The sequence below is a fragment of the Pleurodeles waltl genome, chromosome 7 (genome assembly GCF_031143425.1).
Source record: "Pleurodeles waltl isolate 20211129_DDA chromosome 7, aPleWal1.hap1.20221129, whole genome shotgun sequence".
In the NCBI taxonomy this organism is placed as follows: Eukaryota; Metazoa; Chordata; class Amphibia; order Caudata; family Salamandridae; genus Pleurodeles; species Pleurodeles waltl.
In genome coordinates this window covers 549655345-549672583 of record NC_090446.1, presented here as the reverse complement: position 1 = coordinate 549672583, position 17239 = coordinate 549655345, and the positions used below count along the sequence as shown (strand labels likewise).

The window sequence follows — 17239 nt, the reverse complement described above, 5'->3', positions numbered from 1 at the left end:
ATGTGGCCCCCAATGCCTTGAGGACTGCCACCTTCCTAGGGCAGTCCCTACAATCTATGGGGGCATCTGCATCCCCCTAGAGGCCAGAAACTGCCACCATACTGTGGCCAAAAGAAAATAATGGAGGGGGCCTGTCACAGATCCCTGGCCCTGGGGACCACCACCTCCCTGGAGCTAAAATAAACTTTAGAGCCATAGACGGCTCATGAATACGCATGGCAGGATTTATTCTGGCGCAATGCTCAATTTACAGCAATTAAACCTCAGCAGCAAGGAATTACACATACAAACAAAGCAGGTGCCCACTTTGAATCTCCATTTCTGTCAAGTACTAATCAGCCTAACTTTGTGTGCATTGTCAAGGTGTACTTTCCCTGCATTTCTACCTTGAAAAGTTATCTGTAATCCTTGATGGAAGTGCTTGCATCCTTGCCTTTTTTTAGCGCAATATCTCTTATAGTGACTCTGAGGATTGGGTTATTTTTTGTCAACTGCTGCTGAGAGCCTATCCCGCCATGCACGGCCAATGGGCGATGAGAGGTTGGGTGATGATAGGGGTTTGGCTGCAGGCAGGCCCCTCCAGCCAACTCCTGCAGTGCACGGCAAAAAGCCTTGATCGATGCAGTGTTTGGTGATTACAGGGTGTAGGCTGCATGGCCTGGCTGCAGGCCAAACCCTGCGGCCAACCCGTGGCTCTCAAGGCCGAGGGTCGTGCGGGGTGATGGTTGGATTAACGTATATTAATTAAAATTACTCTACTTAAAAAAAACATTGAAATTCACTGAAAAAATTAAAGTTTACAGGGACTGTATAGTTATGAAATATAATTTAAAAACCATTGAAATTCAGTTAAAAAAACAAAGGTTGCAGGGACGTTATAGTTAGGCTTACATTTTGAATGTACAAAACCATAGAAGTTCACCTGTTAGAGTTATTGCAGGTAAGAGAGAGAGATTTTTTAGCTTTGATGAATGATATACTTAGAATAACATATTTTTTAACAAAATGAAAACATTTTATTTGTCAAGTAAAAAGAGTGTGATTCCCTCTCAGTATGTATCTTAAATATGTGAAACTGAAAAGAAATTAAAGGAGGGAAATTACCACTGACACATCTAGACTGAAATCCTCAACACTTGGGGTCTGAGACCTTAACCAGTAGGCCACAGGTGACTGTTTCCATTGCAGTGTCAAGACATACCTACAACATTCAAACCAAAGCTCATGATTTGAAAATGACATAAATATTCCAACACCAGGAATGTTTAACATTCAAAACATTAGCACATAAACAGTAACACTACCATGAGATACCAGGATTTGAACATTCAACCTATTGAAGGACAGTCCATGAGCTTTACAAGTAGGCCAGAAGTGTCTCTATTATGGGGTGCATCAAAACCTAACTGTAACATTGATACCAAACGTCTTGCTGGTGTGATGCTTTGAAGTCATTGTATGAGAGACCATTACACAAACAATCTCTCTGTCTTCCATCCCAGTATGGGATAGAAGAGCGAGAGAGAGAGAGGAGAGAGAAAGTGACAGGGCCACAGTTATCCTCAAGGCCCCGTGGTCCTAGCTGGCTCCCCACATTCTGCGGAAGTGGGCATTGCTCCCAAAAGCAGGGAGCTGCTTTAAATAGCACCACAATGCTTGCAGGAGCAATCTTTTCATCTGTTTCCCTGCATGCATATTTGCATGCAGGGACACATATGAAAAATGTGCTTTCCGCAAACAGGAGATGTTTGGCAGCTCCGGCTTGCTGAAAGTGGAGTTATGTGTGCTTTTGCTTGGTGGGAGCGGTCAGCGCCCACCAAGCAAAAGCCAACAGCTAGCTCCCGTGGGTGGCCACCTTGAGAGGTGGGAGGAGCCGGCCCTGGGTGGTCCCCAGGGTCATCTATGGCTCCACGAGTGGGTTCCATACAGCCCCCACCAATGTTTATTTTAGCCCAAGGGAGGTGGTGGTCCCCAGGGCCAGGGTTCCGCGATGTACCCTCTTAATTATTTTCATTGAACCCCGGGAAGGTGGTGGTCCCCAGGCCTCCAAGGGGGCTGCAAGCCACCCCATAATTTACATGAATCTCCCCAGGGAGGTGGTGGTTTCCAGGCCACGAGAGGGTGCACCCCCAGTAAATGATATAAATTGTCACTGGGAGGGCCCCCCATATTAATGTAAAAACATTGCCCCGGGGAGGTGGTGGAATATGCAATAGTATAGAAAGGGTTGGACTTAGATATAATAATAACAGTTCAAATGGTTCAAGTAATTTATTAAAGCTATTTTAATACCTAATAAAACAAAATAAAATATAGTACATAGAAAATGTGAACACATTATTTTTCAAAAAAAGACATATATTTTAAAATTGTAAAAACAGGTATAACATTGGAGAGGGGCATTTTGGTACAATAGTTGTCATACATGTCAGTTGTTAATGGGTGATACATCACACTTACACAGGATCTATGATTAAGTGGTATTTATTGGGGAGGGAACATGAGTGAATTGAAACAAAAATAAAATGAAATTAACAGTTAAGGGTTCAATCATGGTGAACAAAATCATCAGGGAAGCTGTTACACCATTTGGAACACAATTCCAGTGTTCTTGCACCATAGGAAAATTGAGTTAGGTATCAGAACAGTCAACAGGGTGTATCCGTCACACACAAGGGGAACCAGTCAGGAGAGGTTCACTTCCTGGCAGTGGGTTTGTACTTGGCATCTGTTCCTCCAGGATGTCTGGGTTGATGTCCATGTTTTTTTGGGGGGGTTCTTCTGCTAAAGAGGGTGGAGTGTAGCAGGGTTGGGGGTCTAAGGTATTTCCTTCCCCTGGTGGGACCTCAATTCTACTATAAGCCACAAATGTTGAGGGGTCTGATGTCTTAGGGCTAGTGGAAGAGGCCTGATGTCATGGTAGTGTTGATGTCCCTCGGCACCCCAGCAATGGAAGCCAGGATGGAATTTTGTGCCTGTCACTGCTGCATGGCTTCCTGGTAGTTAACCTCTGCAGCTGTTTGATCTCCTCCATCATGGCCAGTACCTGGCCCATCATCCCTTGGGAATTTTGGTAGGCTCCAAAGACTTGGAAGATGGTCTCCTGCTCAGTTGTATCCCTTGATGCCCCCATCCTCTGGCCCATACCTTCCCGCCCACGTACCCTACCCCCACGGACCTGTGCCCCGGGGTCAGTGTGCCCACTCCCACTGGTGGCTGTACCATTATTGTCAATGGTGACATGTGGAGACTCAGGTACCTGTACTGGGGGCGCACAATGGAAGAGACTATCCTTGGGACACAGGTTTAGGGGCGAAGGGTTGTCTGTGATGTAGTTGGAACAGTGCTGGGAGGAGTCGTTGCGGGCAGGGTGAGGCTGACAGTTGTTGACTGACCAGGTGTCTGTGATAGGCCAGCTTTGTCCTCAGTGTCCAGACATCCAGGCCAGCTTTACTGGGGCCTTCAGCTAGAGGGATAGTGTCTGTCTCTAGTCTCCTCTCCATTTTGGGGATGGAAAGGTTACCTGTAGGAGAAGTGGAACAGACAGTTGTAAGTAATGCAACAAGTGTTGTATTAATTAGACAACTATACATGGTATGTGAGTTGCACACTGCCTCTACATGATCCCTTGACATGACAATGACAGCTGCTATTTAATCTGGGTTAGTGCAATGTGGGACACACAGATTTGCAACTCCATATAGCATGCTCCATGCTCTTGCAGTATGTTGGTGTTTAAATGGCTGCAAATACCCTTATATCTTGTCTGAGGGAAGACATGACAGTGTACTTTTCTCTCCTAGTAAGGTGTGTGGCATCATTGAGCCAACTAGAAGCTGTACAATGCACAATGTGTCCTGGAATTTTCCGTGTGCCTCTGTCTGGTTGCACTGCAAGTGCATTGAGTTTGTCATTTAGGTGTACACCTCAGGTGAGTATATGACATTATTAAGGATGTTTTCTCAGAGTGCGGTTTGGAATGGGACACAGCTGCAGCTGTGATTAGCTTGTAATGGTACGGGTAGTAGGCTATTGCATAGCTGTCATTGCCATGAAGTGTTAAATGGTGGACCATTAGGGTTGGTTAACTTTGATTGTTATTTTCACATGCAAGGCATTTCAAATTTGGTGCACAGTTCTGGTTTTGTAATGCTGGAACAGTGGATTCACTGGAGTTGTTGTGCTGTCAGTTGCCGGGTCTTCACATGCTATTCCCAAACACTGTGGCCCAAGGTGAGTTTACTTGACAAGCAGCATGACAGTGAGGGGTATTTGGAGATTTGGACTGGGGGTTGTGGGTGGTTTGGTCATTGGATTGGAAAAGGTGATGGGTGAGCATGCAAGCAAAACTGTTTAGTGACATGAATGTTGTTGTGACTTACCCAATTCCATTCTCCCAGGTATTCCTGTCAGGCTCTCAGGATGCAGGATGTCCAAGACCTTCTCCTCCCATAATGTGAACTGTGGGGGAGGAGGTAGGGGCCCACCACCAGTCTTGAGTACCGCCAGCTGTCGCCTGGATACAATGGAATGGACCTTCCCCCTGAGGTCATTCCATCTCTTCCTGATGTCCTCCCTTGTGCGTGGGTAACTGCCTACTGCATTCACCCTGTTGGCTATTCTTTACCACAACTCCATTTTGCTGGACCTGTGATCCGAATAGATATGGCTTTACCCACCATAACCCTCAACTGATCATCAGTGAAATGTGGGTGTTTTTGTGGGGACATGGTAGTGGATGTAAATTGTTTGCGATGAGTTGTGGGCGCTGTGATGTTAGTGGCTGTCAGTTATTGTATATTGTGTGGTTTTGTAAATTGTGTGCTGTGTATGTTGTGCAAATGTGGGATGTGTGCTGAGTGTTATGTGTAGCGGCGCCTATTGTCTGTTTGGCTAGTTATCATAAATTTGGCTAGAGTCTGGCTGTGAGTGGAGTTCTGGTTGCAAAGGATTGTGGTTTTTGTAGGGGTGTGCTTCATAGTGCAGTATGTAGGTGTGTCGGTGTGTGAATGTGTGTCGGGTGTGAGGTATTCGAACTTTCCAATGTGGTGTAGTCTTCTGACCGATGTAAGTTCAGACCTCCACGGTTCGCACCACCAATGGTTTTCCCCCATGGAAGAACCGCTCTCATAATTTGTAGATCGCAATTAGATCCGTTGATTTTTATCGGGCTGGCGGTGCTGGTGGTCTGACTGCCTTTTATCTGTCTGCAAGTGTACTGCGATTTTGGGAAACTGCCTGTTTTTGGCGGTCTGTGCTGTGTATCTCTTAATACAGCAGTCGGATGACCTCCAACATGGCGGTCTTTTGGCAGCCGCAACCACGGTGGTCTTGCCGCCAGACTGCCAATTCGTAATGAGGCCCATATTGTGGGTAAACTTTGCTAACAGTGGTTACACTGTTCCATATTAGTAGCTGTCTAAGAACACCTTAGTCTCCTTTCAGAAGAGGTCGACTTACAAAATTTCTTGCTGGGTCTTAGAAAACCACGCTAAATACTTTTTCTGTATGTCATATATAATGAGGTTTGGAAGCTTTCACAAATGAAAGCTGCTCCACGTTTAAGGCAGATTGATAAAGCGAACATGTAAAAGGATTTAGTATAATAGTATGAATACATTGTCCAGCTGCATTTACATGCTAAATAACATTGTGTCATCTGCAATAGACATAATTCAGAATGATATGTAATTTTTACATCATGGACAAAATCAACTTAGGTCCATTATGAAGCTGGGTTGGACACTGCAGGTTCTTAAAAGTGGCCACATGCCCTGGCAACACATAAACTCTACTGACTTCATCATCATCAAAATACTTTATTCGATTGGATTTAACAATCATAAAAGTCATTACACATAAAAAAAATATTAAAAAAAAGGCGAATGCTAATATATATATAGATATAAATATAAGTACAACCAACAAAAAAAAAAAAAAAAGAAGTTAAAAAGGTTAATAGACAATTTGGTAAAAACAGATAAGAAGGTCTCAGATATAACGCCTAAAAAATCTCACTCATTTGTCTCAAGGTGTGATCTAGCCTTAATCACTGAGCACAGGAATAAGGCTAGTCCATTGCAGACCAAGATAGACGGAAGGGACAAGAGATACAAAAAAGCTGAGCGACATTGTTTAAAATGCATTAGTTTTAAAAATGGTATCACAAACATTTTCCTCGAAGTTAGATAATATTTACAAAAGAGGAGTGTATGCATTGTATTTTGATCGGAGACATTGTCGCAAGGGCATTTTCCCAGTTGTGGAGTCCAGTCATTAATCAAGGGAAAGCTAACAAGGCGATGAAAAGACTCTAATCTACACTATGGGGGTCATTCCAACTTTGACGGGCGGCGGAGGCCGCCCGCCAAAGTTCCCCCAACAGAATACCGCTACGCGGTCAGAAGACCGCCGCGGTTATTCTGTGTTTCACGCTGGGCTTGCGGGCGACCGCCAGAAGGCCGCCCGCCAGCCCAGCGGGAAACCCCTTCCCACGAGGAAGCCGGCTCCGAATGGAGCTGGCGGAGTGGGAAGGGTGCGACGGGTGCAGTAGCACCCGTCGCGAATTTCAGTGTCTGCTAAGCAGACACTGAAATTCAAAGTGGGGCCCTCTTACGGGGGCCCCTGCAGTGCCCATGCCATTGGCATGGGCACGGCAGGCGCCCCCAGGGGCCCCACGACACCCCTCACCGCCATCCTGTTCCTGGCGGTCAGGGGCTCGGAATCCCCATAGCGGCGCAGCAAGCTGCACCACCATGGAGGATTCAGCAGGGCAGCGGAAAACCGGCGGGACACCGCCGGTTTTCCTGTTCTGACCGCTGCCTTACCGCCTCGGTCAGAATGCCCTGCGGAGCACCGCCAGCCTGTTGGCGGTGCTCCCGCCGACCCCGGCCCCGGCGGTCCTTGGCCGCCAGGGTCAGAATCACCCCCTATGTTTGTTTCTCTCTACATCCCATCTCAATTCGGCCAGGTAGGTGAGGCAAATATTTTTCAAGTTTTTCCTGGAGATTGTTTTCAATTTATCTGGAGTAAAATACAGCTCGGGGTGGCCCAGTTTAATAAGGAAGTTTTTTATGTAGTTTAACTGTGGGATTTTGAGCGTGTAAGTAAGTGCTAGGGCGTCAGCTATAATGGCCCTGTTCAGCCTCGCAGGGTCAGAGGTCCAAACTGTATGCCAAAGTAGAATCTATAAGGTACGTTACTCCCATTTTTGAGTGGCATACTAATGTAGAGGTTGATTGTGGGACGCTTAGGACTGTTTTCAAAAAAGCGTTTTCAGTCAGCTGCAGAGTAGTGCAGTCCCGATAACCCCAAAGTCCTTCCCCGTACATTGCTACTGAGACATATTTTGCGTTGTAGAGAGTCATCATATCTTTAGGAGTTGCTCTCCCCACCCTTTTAGAGAAGTTTTTTATTGCCATAACGGTTTTTGTAAATAGCAGTTTTCTCGCTTTTATAGCTTGTACCCATGTTCCTTTATCGTCAAACATAATGCCTAAATACGAGAATGTCCCTGTATCGGCTAGTTTTGTGCCTTTTAACTCAATATGACAATTCTATGAACGGCTTCTGGAATATGTCATTGAGAAGGTTTTAGTGTGATTAATTTTAAGACCCAAAGCATCCATACAATTGTCAAAGGTTGTTACTAATCGTTGCAGAGCCACTTGAGTGCGGGCCATCAAAACAGCGTCATCCGCGTACAGGAGCGCCAGGATCTTCCGAGGGCCTACTTGTGGGAGATCGCTACAGGCATCGGCTAGAGTCCCTTCTAGGCTGTTGATGTATAGGGCGAACAGTAGGGGAGCTAGCACACAGCCTTGACGCACCCCTCGTTCAATGGAAAAAGATGAAGTACATTCCCCCTGGCGCCCATAGCGAACCTTGGCATTTGCTCTGATGTACAATTCCCTAATAAAATGGACTATAGTAGTATCAACCCCCATGTCCAGCAGGATAGGACACAATTTTGAATGCACCACACAGTTAAAAGCGGAAGTCAGATCGACAAATGCAAGGTATAGGGCTCCGGGCTGGGCCCTTGTATATTTACCAAGTATGATCTCTAGGTTAAGAGCCTGTTCCGTTGTCCCCATACCAGCCCTAAACACATATTGTAAATCAGAGAGGATATGGTTTTCCTCTGTCCAGTCTTGCAATCTATTTAGAATAATACGTCCCGCAATCTTTGCGAGTGTATCGAGCAATGAGATTGGACGATAACATGCAGGATTATGGCGATCTCCCTTTTTATAGATTGGAATAATTATAGACTCAGCCCAGGTCGGGATGAAAGTTGTTAAACAGCAGGCACGTATCACCTGCTTCACTAGTGGACCCCAGAGAGACACATTAGATTTATAGATGTCAACTGGGACTCCATCAGGGCCTGGGGCTTTTCCGCTTTTGCTTGCGTTAATAGCATCAGTGACTTTGTTTAGAGTAAATGATGAGATGGTGGCATGAGAGTCTAATTTAGGGGGATTTGTTTCCAATACCAAATTTTCTGAGGAGTATATGGCAGAGAAAAAAGCAACCAGGTCTTCTTCAGTGATGGCGATTTCGATTTTTGGTATTTCTCCGTCACATAATAGCGGGGAGTTCACGATTTTCCAGAACTTAATGTTGTCATTTCGGAGACTTGCGTCATGGAGGGATTGCCATGCCTCATTTTTTAAATTCTGTTTTCTTTTCTTTATTGCGTTTTTATACTCCTTCCTCTTTAGGCTTAGTTGGCATTTGTCCAGATTTTGTAAGCGTAGGTGACATTTTAGATTCTTGCGGGCTTGTGTGCATTCAGCATCAAACCAGCCTTTATCCTCCTTCGATCTCGATTTACTAAAACTAGTCTTAAGAAGCTGTTTTATACCAGCGGTAATTACAGTAAAGCCTTTAATGCAATCTCGTGGGCTCGTGTTAACTGCGAGGCAGATATTAAATTCTTTAAAATAATTAGTCACTAATTGTTTCATAAAACCTGTGGGTTCAATCTCTGACCACCTGATAACCGTTTCTTGCTCCCAATTCGATATTTTCTACTATCTCTTCCGTTTCCCTGTGTTTGGGAATGTTTTGGGGAAGTGTGAGGCCTACGGTTTGAGGGTTATGGGCATTGAGTGTAGTATCTTGGATATTATAATCGAGTACGTAGGGAAGAAGATTATTAGAGAGTAAAATAAAATCAATAATCGTATTGGCATGCCTACCATTAAACGTGGGTTTCAGTTGTGGTCTACCATGGGTCAGGCTATTGCACAGGATAAGATCAGAGCTAAATAGAACTTCATTCAACAAATTGCCTGGGTTATTGTGTCTAAAATGTAGTAGGTCATCATTGCCGTCCGGGGCATGGGGGCAGTGACCCTTAATCGTTCCAGGGCACAAATGTATATTAAAATCACCTCCCCACACAATATAGGACTGTTTATTTGAAGAGTCACGAGCTCGATCTATGTCGTCCTGAAGAAGGTTAAGTACTAATCAAAGATCTTGAAAGGGTACATTATTATAGAAATTGATGACCACCAATTGTGCGATATTTTTTAAATCACATGTGACCACTTGATAAAACATATTAGAAGTTAAAACAATGTCCTTGATTATGTCACACTTATTAGAAATAAAAGTACACAAACCGCCCTTAGCCTGCCCCGTGGAGAGGGAACGGCAGGAGTATGTAGTGTCCTATAGCCATTTATATGAATCGGGTTCACAGACCAGGTCTCTTGGAGACACACCCAGGGAAAACGCTGGATATATTCGGACCAAACCTCAGTCTCCACTTTAGCTCGGAGGCCTGCCACATTCCAAAATAAAAATGAAAGGTGGTCTCTATTCATTTTTTTAACCTGCCCTGTAGGGAGCTTATCAGCTACCTGAATCTTCCCTGAGATAATGTTGCTTTCTTTACCAATCAGAGGAGTCAGTGCACAGGTGGGGAATTTTTTTGGCAAGGCTCTTTAAAACAGTTCATCTTTGACAAAATGGCTGAGGGAAGGTTCCATATCCAATCGTTCTTCTCCAAAGTCTGCAGGCAGGTTGTCAGCGCCCAGTTAGGCGGAGTCTAGTGGTTCTATAGGGTACTTGACCCTGGGAGGTTCCTTATCAGGTAGTAGTCAATCTGTATCTTCCAGGCTGAGTCCCCAAAATCTATTCGCAGTAGGAATCATGTATTGCGACTCAGACCTGATTATTTGATCCTCAGGACGAAGGCCGGAACCGTCTTGGCTTTTAGTACTCGTATAAAAAAAAAACAAGGGAAACAGGGCAACGCCATGGTCGGTAATCTGTTGTGCTGTCAAATTTCTTAGGATGTTTCATACCAACGTAGGGGTTTTGAATGAGAGAACTACACAATCGCCCCTAAATGTTTTATGGTTTCTACCCACCCATTTCACCCTTCTAACCATCTTAATGTCTTCAAACAGTTTATTAGTCAAATCAGGTTTCAGACGGGTTGCAATCCAATTCAGGGCCTTGTTCCTCAAGGCTGCCCATGATTCCCCCTGTGCTTCAGATAAAGTAGGAACGTTGGCAAGAACTACCACATAGGGGGTTGCCGCAGGCGGGAGGTCAAGTATGACTCTCCCTGTTAAGGGGGTGCCCTGATGGGCTTTAGGAGTAGTCACATGTTGCCCACTTTTTGGCGCCATTTTATGAGATTGGGCATTACCAATTCTATCGGGTAGATCAGGAAAGCCAACTTGTTTTTGGGTAATCTGAGGAATGGGAGGTTGGGTCTGATGCGCTGGAGGAGAGCTAGCATTAGGATCAATGTCGCCAAGTTGCTGTATAGTTGGAACTAATGGGTTTAAAGACTGTGGATTCAGTAATTTAAAAAGATAGTCCATTTTTCCCTCCTATTGAGTTAGGCCTTCTATTACTTGGTCAAAGCATGAGCGAACTAATTTTTCTAAAGCAGTCGGCAGCTCTGTGGCGCTAGTTTTCCCTTTCGCCATGTGGAGTTTGTTCTTGTAGTCAGGTTTTGCGTTTTGGGAGCGAGTTTTGGCATTTTGAATGGGTACGTTAGCATGGGCTTCCAGGGAGCCAGGTCTAGCATTAACAGGTGGCTCTTGTCCAGATGCTGTGTCCTTCCTTCCTGGTTGGGGTTTCCTCTTACGTTTTGGTGAGGGGGATGCTCTTCAGCATCTGAGATAAAATCAATTGTATCTTGAATGCAACCATTTATATTTTTGGTCTGGGTTCCACTTTCAAAAGGCTTTGCCAAATAGTCAAAAGTTATTGTAAGTGAGGGGGGATTAGGGGATACTAATAACCTATTCTGGGTGAGTATTTTTCCCTCAACATTAGTAATCTGTTTGTCGATTTCCCCCATGGCTCCTGAAATAAATTTCAATATTGACATATGATTTTTTTGAGACGAAATATCGTTTACGCTAGATTGCTTCCTTTTTCCCATTGTTGCTAACTGCCTTAGACGCAGGGGGTCTATAGTAGTTACCTACGAAATAAGAGTCTCTTGCGGGGTATGGAAGCTAACAATGCTTATGGGGAAATAGAGGCAAGGAGGAGTAAAAGATTTATCCCAGTATTTGGAAGTTTTTCAAAAGGACAGAGGTGCAGGCTATGGGAGTAAAGTCACAGGGAGTCAAGGAAGAAGAAAGCAGTACCAGTTTAGAGTCTTATAAGCCAAGTCCTGAGTTCACGGGGGAACTCCCAGAGGGGTGGCACAGCCCAGCCTCTGCCGGCCACTGACGCGATGCGGGAGCGCTGTGTTGGTTTTAAAGGGCTCCTGCCCTTAGCACAGTGCCTGGTGTCTCCTCCTCTCCCCCAGCGCGCGTCCCGCGAGGCGGGAGCGCTGTGTTGGTTTTAAAGGGCTCCTGCCCTTAGCACGGTGCCTGGTGTCTCCTCCTCTCCCCCAGCGCGCGTCCCGCGAGGCGGGAGCGCTGTGTTGGTTTTAAAGGGCTCCTGCCCTTAGCACGGTGCCTGGCGTCTCCTCCTCTCCCCCAGCGCGCGTCCCGCGAGGCGGGAGCGCTGTGTTGGTTTTAAAGGGCTCCTGCCCTTAGCATGGTGCCTAGCGTCTCCTCCTCTCCCCAGGCGCACGTCCCGCTAGGCGGGAGCGCTGTGTTGGTTTTAAAGGGCTCCTGCCCTTAGCATGGTGCCTGGCGTCTCCTCCTCTCCCCCAACTCTACTGGGTTATTTGCCACCTTCAATTTGACCAGACAACCACAAATAATGGCTAAGAAAGAAGCGAGTTACATAATTCTTAACATTGGAAAAGTTGTGTTTTACTGTAGCATGAAATCCGTTGGCAGTATGGCTAGTACACGTGATGATTAATCTGCCCATTTCCAAATTTCAGTTTAGCAAGTGTTTGAAACACTTTGCAGTTGGCAGATTTGAACAGTTAGCGGACAGTTATATCCACAAAGTGTGGGAGTTGCCTTTTGTTTTCAAATGTTTAAACTGTGAAACAGAGATCTTTCTCAGCGGAAGCAAATGTGAGATTGCTGTTAGTCATTCTATGATTTGCAAGCAGGCGTCCTTGCATGGCACTTGCAATGCTGCTGTAGCGAATTCGGCATGCTATCTGAAGGGTATTCCTGTCTCTTTGATTCACCCAGTACTTTAGATACCTTCAAATGAAAGCTTTGTGATGCTGAACCGTGAAAGCTGTTGCGGAATGAAGCCTGGAATTGCTTATGTGATTTCAGTTTCTCTAATTGTAACATGATGCGCCCATGTGTTACATCCCCCCACATGAGAGATAAAAGTAGCAGAAATGTGGCCGCACATTGCTACTTCAAATGTAAATTTAGACATGCTGAGCAGACTAAAGGTGCTATTATTTCAAAAACATGTGGCTCTGACCTATGACCTCCATCTAACAAGGTCATCAGCAGAGATACAGTCCTTATTAAAAAACAACTTCCCCAATCATTTTGGAGAGTTGGTGAGCAGAATGTTCAACACATCCAATACTTCGGGAATTGTGCACTACTTTGAGGCTGTCTGGTCTGGATTTGTTAGCAGCTTCCAGTCTGCATTTGAAGTGATACCTTCGACCATCCATTCTCTGTTTTTGAGTGTCTTTGGCGGATTCCCAATAACTTTGGCATTGATTGGGGTCCTTTTGCTGTTGTTATTTCTGATACGCAATGGCTGTCCCATCTCAACAAAGTGGAGTAATGGAGCTCCCACCAGCCAATCTGTGTTGTAATTGCATGATGCAGTATTTCAGAGTTTCACTGCTGGAGGAGCATGAGCTGAATTGGTCATTGACATTCTGACCAATACTGCTTTGTGTGTAGCTGATTTTCCCCTGCTTGTGGTGCTTCTTCGAGTATGCACCAAAGGTTTGTCTTGCTGGGCAGCCTGTACCACGTGTGGACATGGATCTGTTAATGTTCTTGTTGAGAGCTCATTCATGGGCATGTCCATTGAGACTACGTTTGATACGTGAGGCATCCTATGAGCCACCACTTGTGGATTTCCTGTCTCCTACCAGGAATATGGCCCCTCAGCTGGTCCTATGGTTGCCGCTTCTGCACACATAAGCTCTGTGGATCCTTCAGTTAACCTGCTGGTCAACTTGTCACCTGCCGAGGTGGAATCCTTCTTAGCTTCCATCCCCATTGAAGGAATTGGCGATTTACTGCAGGATCATATTTATTGTCAAATTCATTGATTGACATTTTTATTTACATTACTGAATTGCCCTTTACATTGGCCTGCCTATTAACCTGCCTTGCTTGTTATCTTCGCTATCTTATCTCTTTTATGTATATTTTAACATCCTTCTAGTGTTTTGGGATTTAAGAGCATTTTATATTTAGAATTGCAGTCTTGTCCCGACAATGGGGAGGGTGTCATGGGTTCATTTTACACCCTGCTTCGGCACGCATATTTTAGCTTAGCTTAGGCTTGCAGCCCAAGCCCTTTCCCCTGCATATGTGCTCTGATTTAATTTATTCAGTTTTATTCATTTTAGTTAGCCTGCTTTCAGCTGGAATGCTTTTATTTTCTAATCAGCTGTACTCTGGGATTCTGCAAAAGCATTGTTATTATTATTCTTTTCACCATTTACCTCTGACCAAGGCTGACAAGAACAGTACATGATAATCCAGCTAGCAATTGTCTCAACAAGAGTATTTAAACAGTATGACACTTAGGCACATGCCCATGTCAGGCCTTTTCACACAACAGAAGTGTGTATTTTATAAAAATACTGTATAGGCTAAGCGACAACAGGAAGGTAATTTTAGGCAGGTTTCTGTTTACACTGCATGCCATTTCATTGCTGACCTCAGCCCTGCCTCTGCAGCCAGCCAGCAGACGGTGGGCAGACCCCTGTTCTCAGGTAATGGGGTTGGCTGCTCCTCTCATGGACTATGTACGGACTGGTCTATCACTTCTATGCTCTCGCTTAGGAGTTAGAGATTAGGTGAAATTCATCTTTGTATTTTTATTCCAGTATGTTGGGAGTGTTTATTTACTTCACATTGGTCACCAACATTCCAATCCTGTTTTGTCTCATTGGCCTAAAAATTGCAGCTCATGTATTTTATTGTAGGTTGCAGTCTTTTATTGAAAACCATCCTGCATCTTTTTCTTTGGTCTACGTTTGTGTATGAGACTTTTTGTAATCAGAGAAAGGGGTGAGACATGCTGACCACGACTTCCAATGAGAAGCCACAGTCATGTTTCAGGCACAAATCACCTTTTCTTCCAGGTTTGAGTGAGATGCTACTAGCTACCAAAAATTGGTGGGCCGACAGCTGCTAAGACAGTGTGGGATTGACTCAGTCACCCACAGACAATGATGATGCCGGCCCGAATCCACCAGTCTCATTTCAATAACCAGAGTCCTTTGAAAACCACTGATTTTAGATACTGTCATTGGCATGTCTGGCATCAGCCATTTTTTTGTGTAATGAAAGCTTTAATTCCCATTTATTATAGGATATTATGCTATCAGGTTCATTCAACGACAAAGATTTATTTATTTGGGCTACCTGTCTGGAGCTGTACACGAGCCACATGATTATCTATATGTTATATACACTTAGACAATCCCTTATTATAGCTTTGAATTACTTGGTCTCTTATTTACTCCAAATAGAATGCCACAGCTGGAGGGCCTAATTGCTAAAATATCTTCCAGATAGTGCATGCCCAGTTGCATATGTGTTATGTAGGCTAATGTAGACTGTGATGTGGCAAGCAGACATTGAAAAAATATATATTCTCTTGCATTTGTAGAATAGTAGATTCTGTGAAGCCCCACAGCCCACTCCCATACAAAGCTGTGGATACACATTTGGCTCTATTAATTGAGACAATCTCCCGAATTGGCTTACAGACTAACTTATTGGCAAAACTACAAATGCCCTCGCAGGCACATGTCATCTTTAGCTTGTTATATTCAATGTGCTTGGACCAGGACCTGTTAGAGCTCATGAAAGTACCCAGGTAAGAGAATGAAGTGAATGTTTCAATTGGTGTGCCATTGATTTGGTGACCATGTGACTTACAAGCTCTTTTTCCACAGATCATAGTGTAGGTTTCCTTCAAATTAACTTGGACGTCCCTGCCCTCCATAAAGGTTGCAAAGCAGTCCATCAGTCTTAGCAGGCCATTGGCAGTCTGTGACAGGAGAACAGCATCACCAGCATACAGCAACATGGACTGCCCTTCTCCCACTTGTGGAGAATCAACGGTCACTTTCTGGGGTAAGATATCCACAACATTTATAAATAGAGAAAAAAGAAAGGGAGCAGTACATACACATGCCTGACTCCCCTCTGAATACTAAACAGAGGAGAGTGCTCTCCATTACGTCTATAACACACCCTGGCTGACAACATTTCTATGTAACTGTGATAGCAATGACACAATTTCTGATGAAGCACCCACTGAAGATAAGCTTTGCCATGGGATTAAGTGATTTACTAAATCAAAAGCACTTTTCTCTATAGCCTGTGTGACTTTGTCTAGGGTGATTGTTAGTGACGGGTTCTGACTGTAGGATGCACATATTTGGTTTACGGCCTTGTCTAAGTGGGCTGTTTAGATGATGCACTTAATATGCTAGAAAATGATCTACCCATGCTTGCATCCATACAAGTGATGCTAAATCAGGAGCTACATCCTCTTTCAGGAAAGGAGAATTAATTGTCTGCCAGAATAAGACACAATTATTTGAGGACACAGCTTCTTTGAGCTTTGACCTAGACTCCTCTTGTAACTCTTTTTTCCTGGACGACAGTGTCTCCTTGTATTACCTCCTACATAATGCAATCAGAGAATGATCTCTTGGAGATGGATTTAGGGCATGGCATAGTATGTTTGATGTGAGTGAGCAAGAATGGTCTTTCCAACCCTGCTGACCTGTCTTACAATTTCTAGCATTCAGTGTAATATGTTGATTAACTGAGTAAGTAATCCTCTCAAATGTCAATTGAATGTCCCTAAAGTTGTCTGCTTTGGTTACACAGAGCTCAAGGTACTGCCTATTAGAATCAATAACACTTTTGGTGAACAGTGTTGGTTCAATACCGGTCCTTTTAGGCCATGGCCCATTTGGTCTCACTACCCCAAAGTTATTCATGGCATTATAGTCTCACTATTTCGAAACTGTATTGTGAGGACCAGTGGGTTATGAATTCTAACTGAATGAGGTTTTATTGCAAGATTAACCAGATTTGGGATTCCTTTTGTTGACAGTATAATATTATCTACAATGGCATTTGCCCCCTGCCAATAAACGTGTGATAATGACCAGACTTGGCATTATCTATGTCTTCCAAAAGAGATAAATTATATTTATATTTAAATAAAATGCTATTCAAGTTTTTCCCATATGTATTAGTAGGAAAATGTAACTGACCTGTCCTGAGAGCATCTGTAATGCCACACACTTCATGGGCAGCAGAGAACTCTTTGAAATATTAAAATGATCAACTCAAAGGAGTGTGTATTGTGACACCTTAGAAGGAATAAATAAAATTGAGTCTTCTCCCAGCTTAGTGATTACTGCACAATGTGTAGAGAGATGTTCTTATAAAAATTAAGAATAAGCAAAAGGGCAATAGTTTTTAACAGAAATTAGATGAAATAGGTAATAGGGAGCTCCTGTAAAGGTCTTGATCATTTCCACTAAAAGCAATTTAGAGAGAGAAACTCAGAACTACTAGTTGTTGCTGTGGTAGCCCCTAAAGCACAACCATCAATGTAAACTCATCATAAATCCAAGTTTCTTGTGTGCAGATTATCTGTG

General features: G+C 44.2%; 1 protein-coding gene across 1 annotated transcript in view; it reads right to left on the bottom strand.

The window, feature by feature from the left end:
- Positions 1 to 17239, bottom strand: part of LOC138246923 (vomeronasal type-2 receptor 26-like) — a 471463-nt gene that overhangs the window by 271697 nt on the left and 182527 nt on the right. The window contains exons 4-5 of the mRNA XM_069201670.1: positions 15495 to 15687; positions 10673 to 10801 (exon numbers count right to left, since the gene is read on the bottom strand). Of these exons, the coding sequence (XP_069057771.1) occupies positions 10673 to 10801; positions 15495 to 15687 (322 nt within the window). The remainder of the gene's footprint in view (positions 1 to 10672; positions 10802 to 15494; positions 15688 to 17239) is intronic.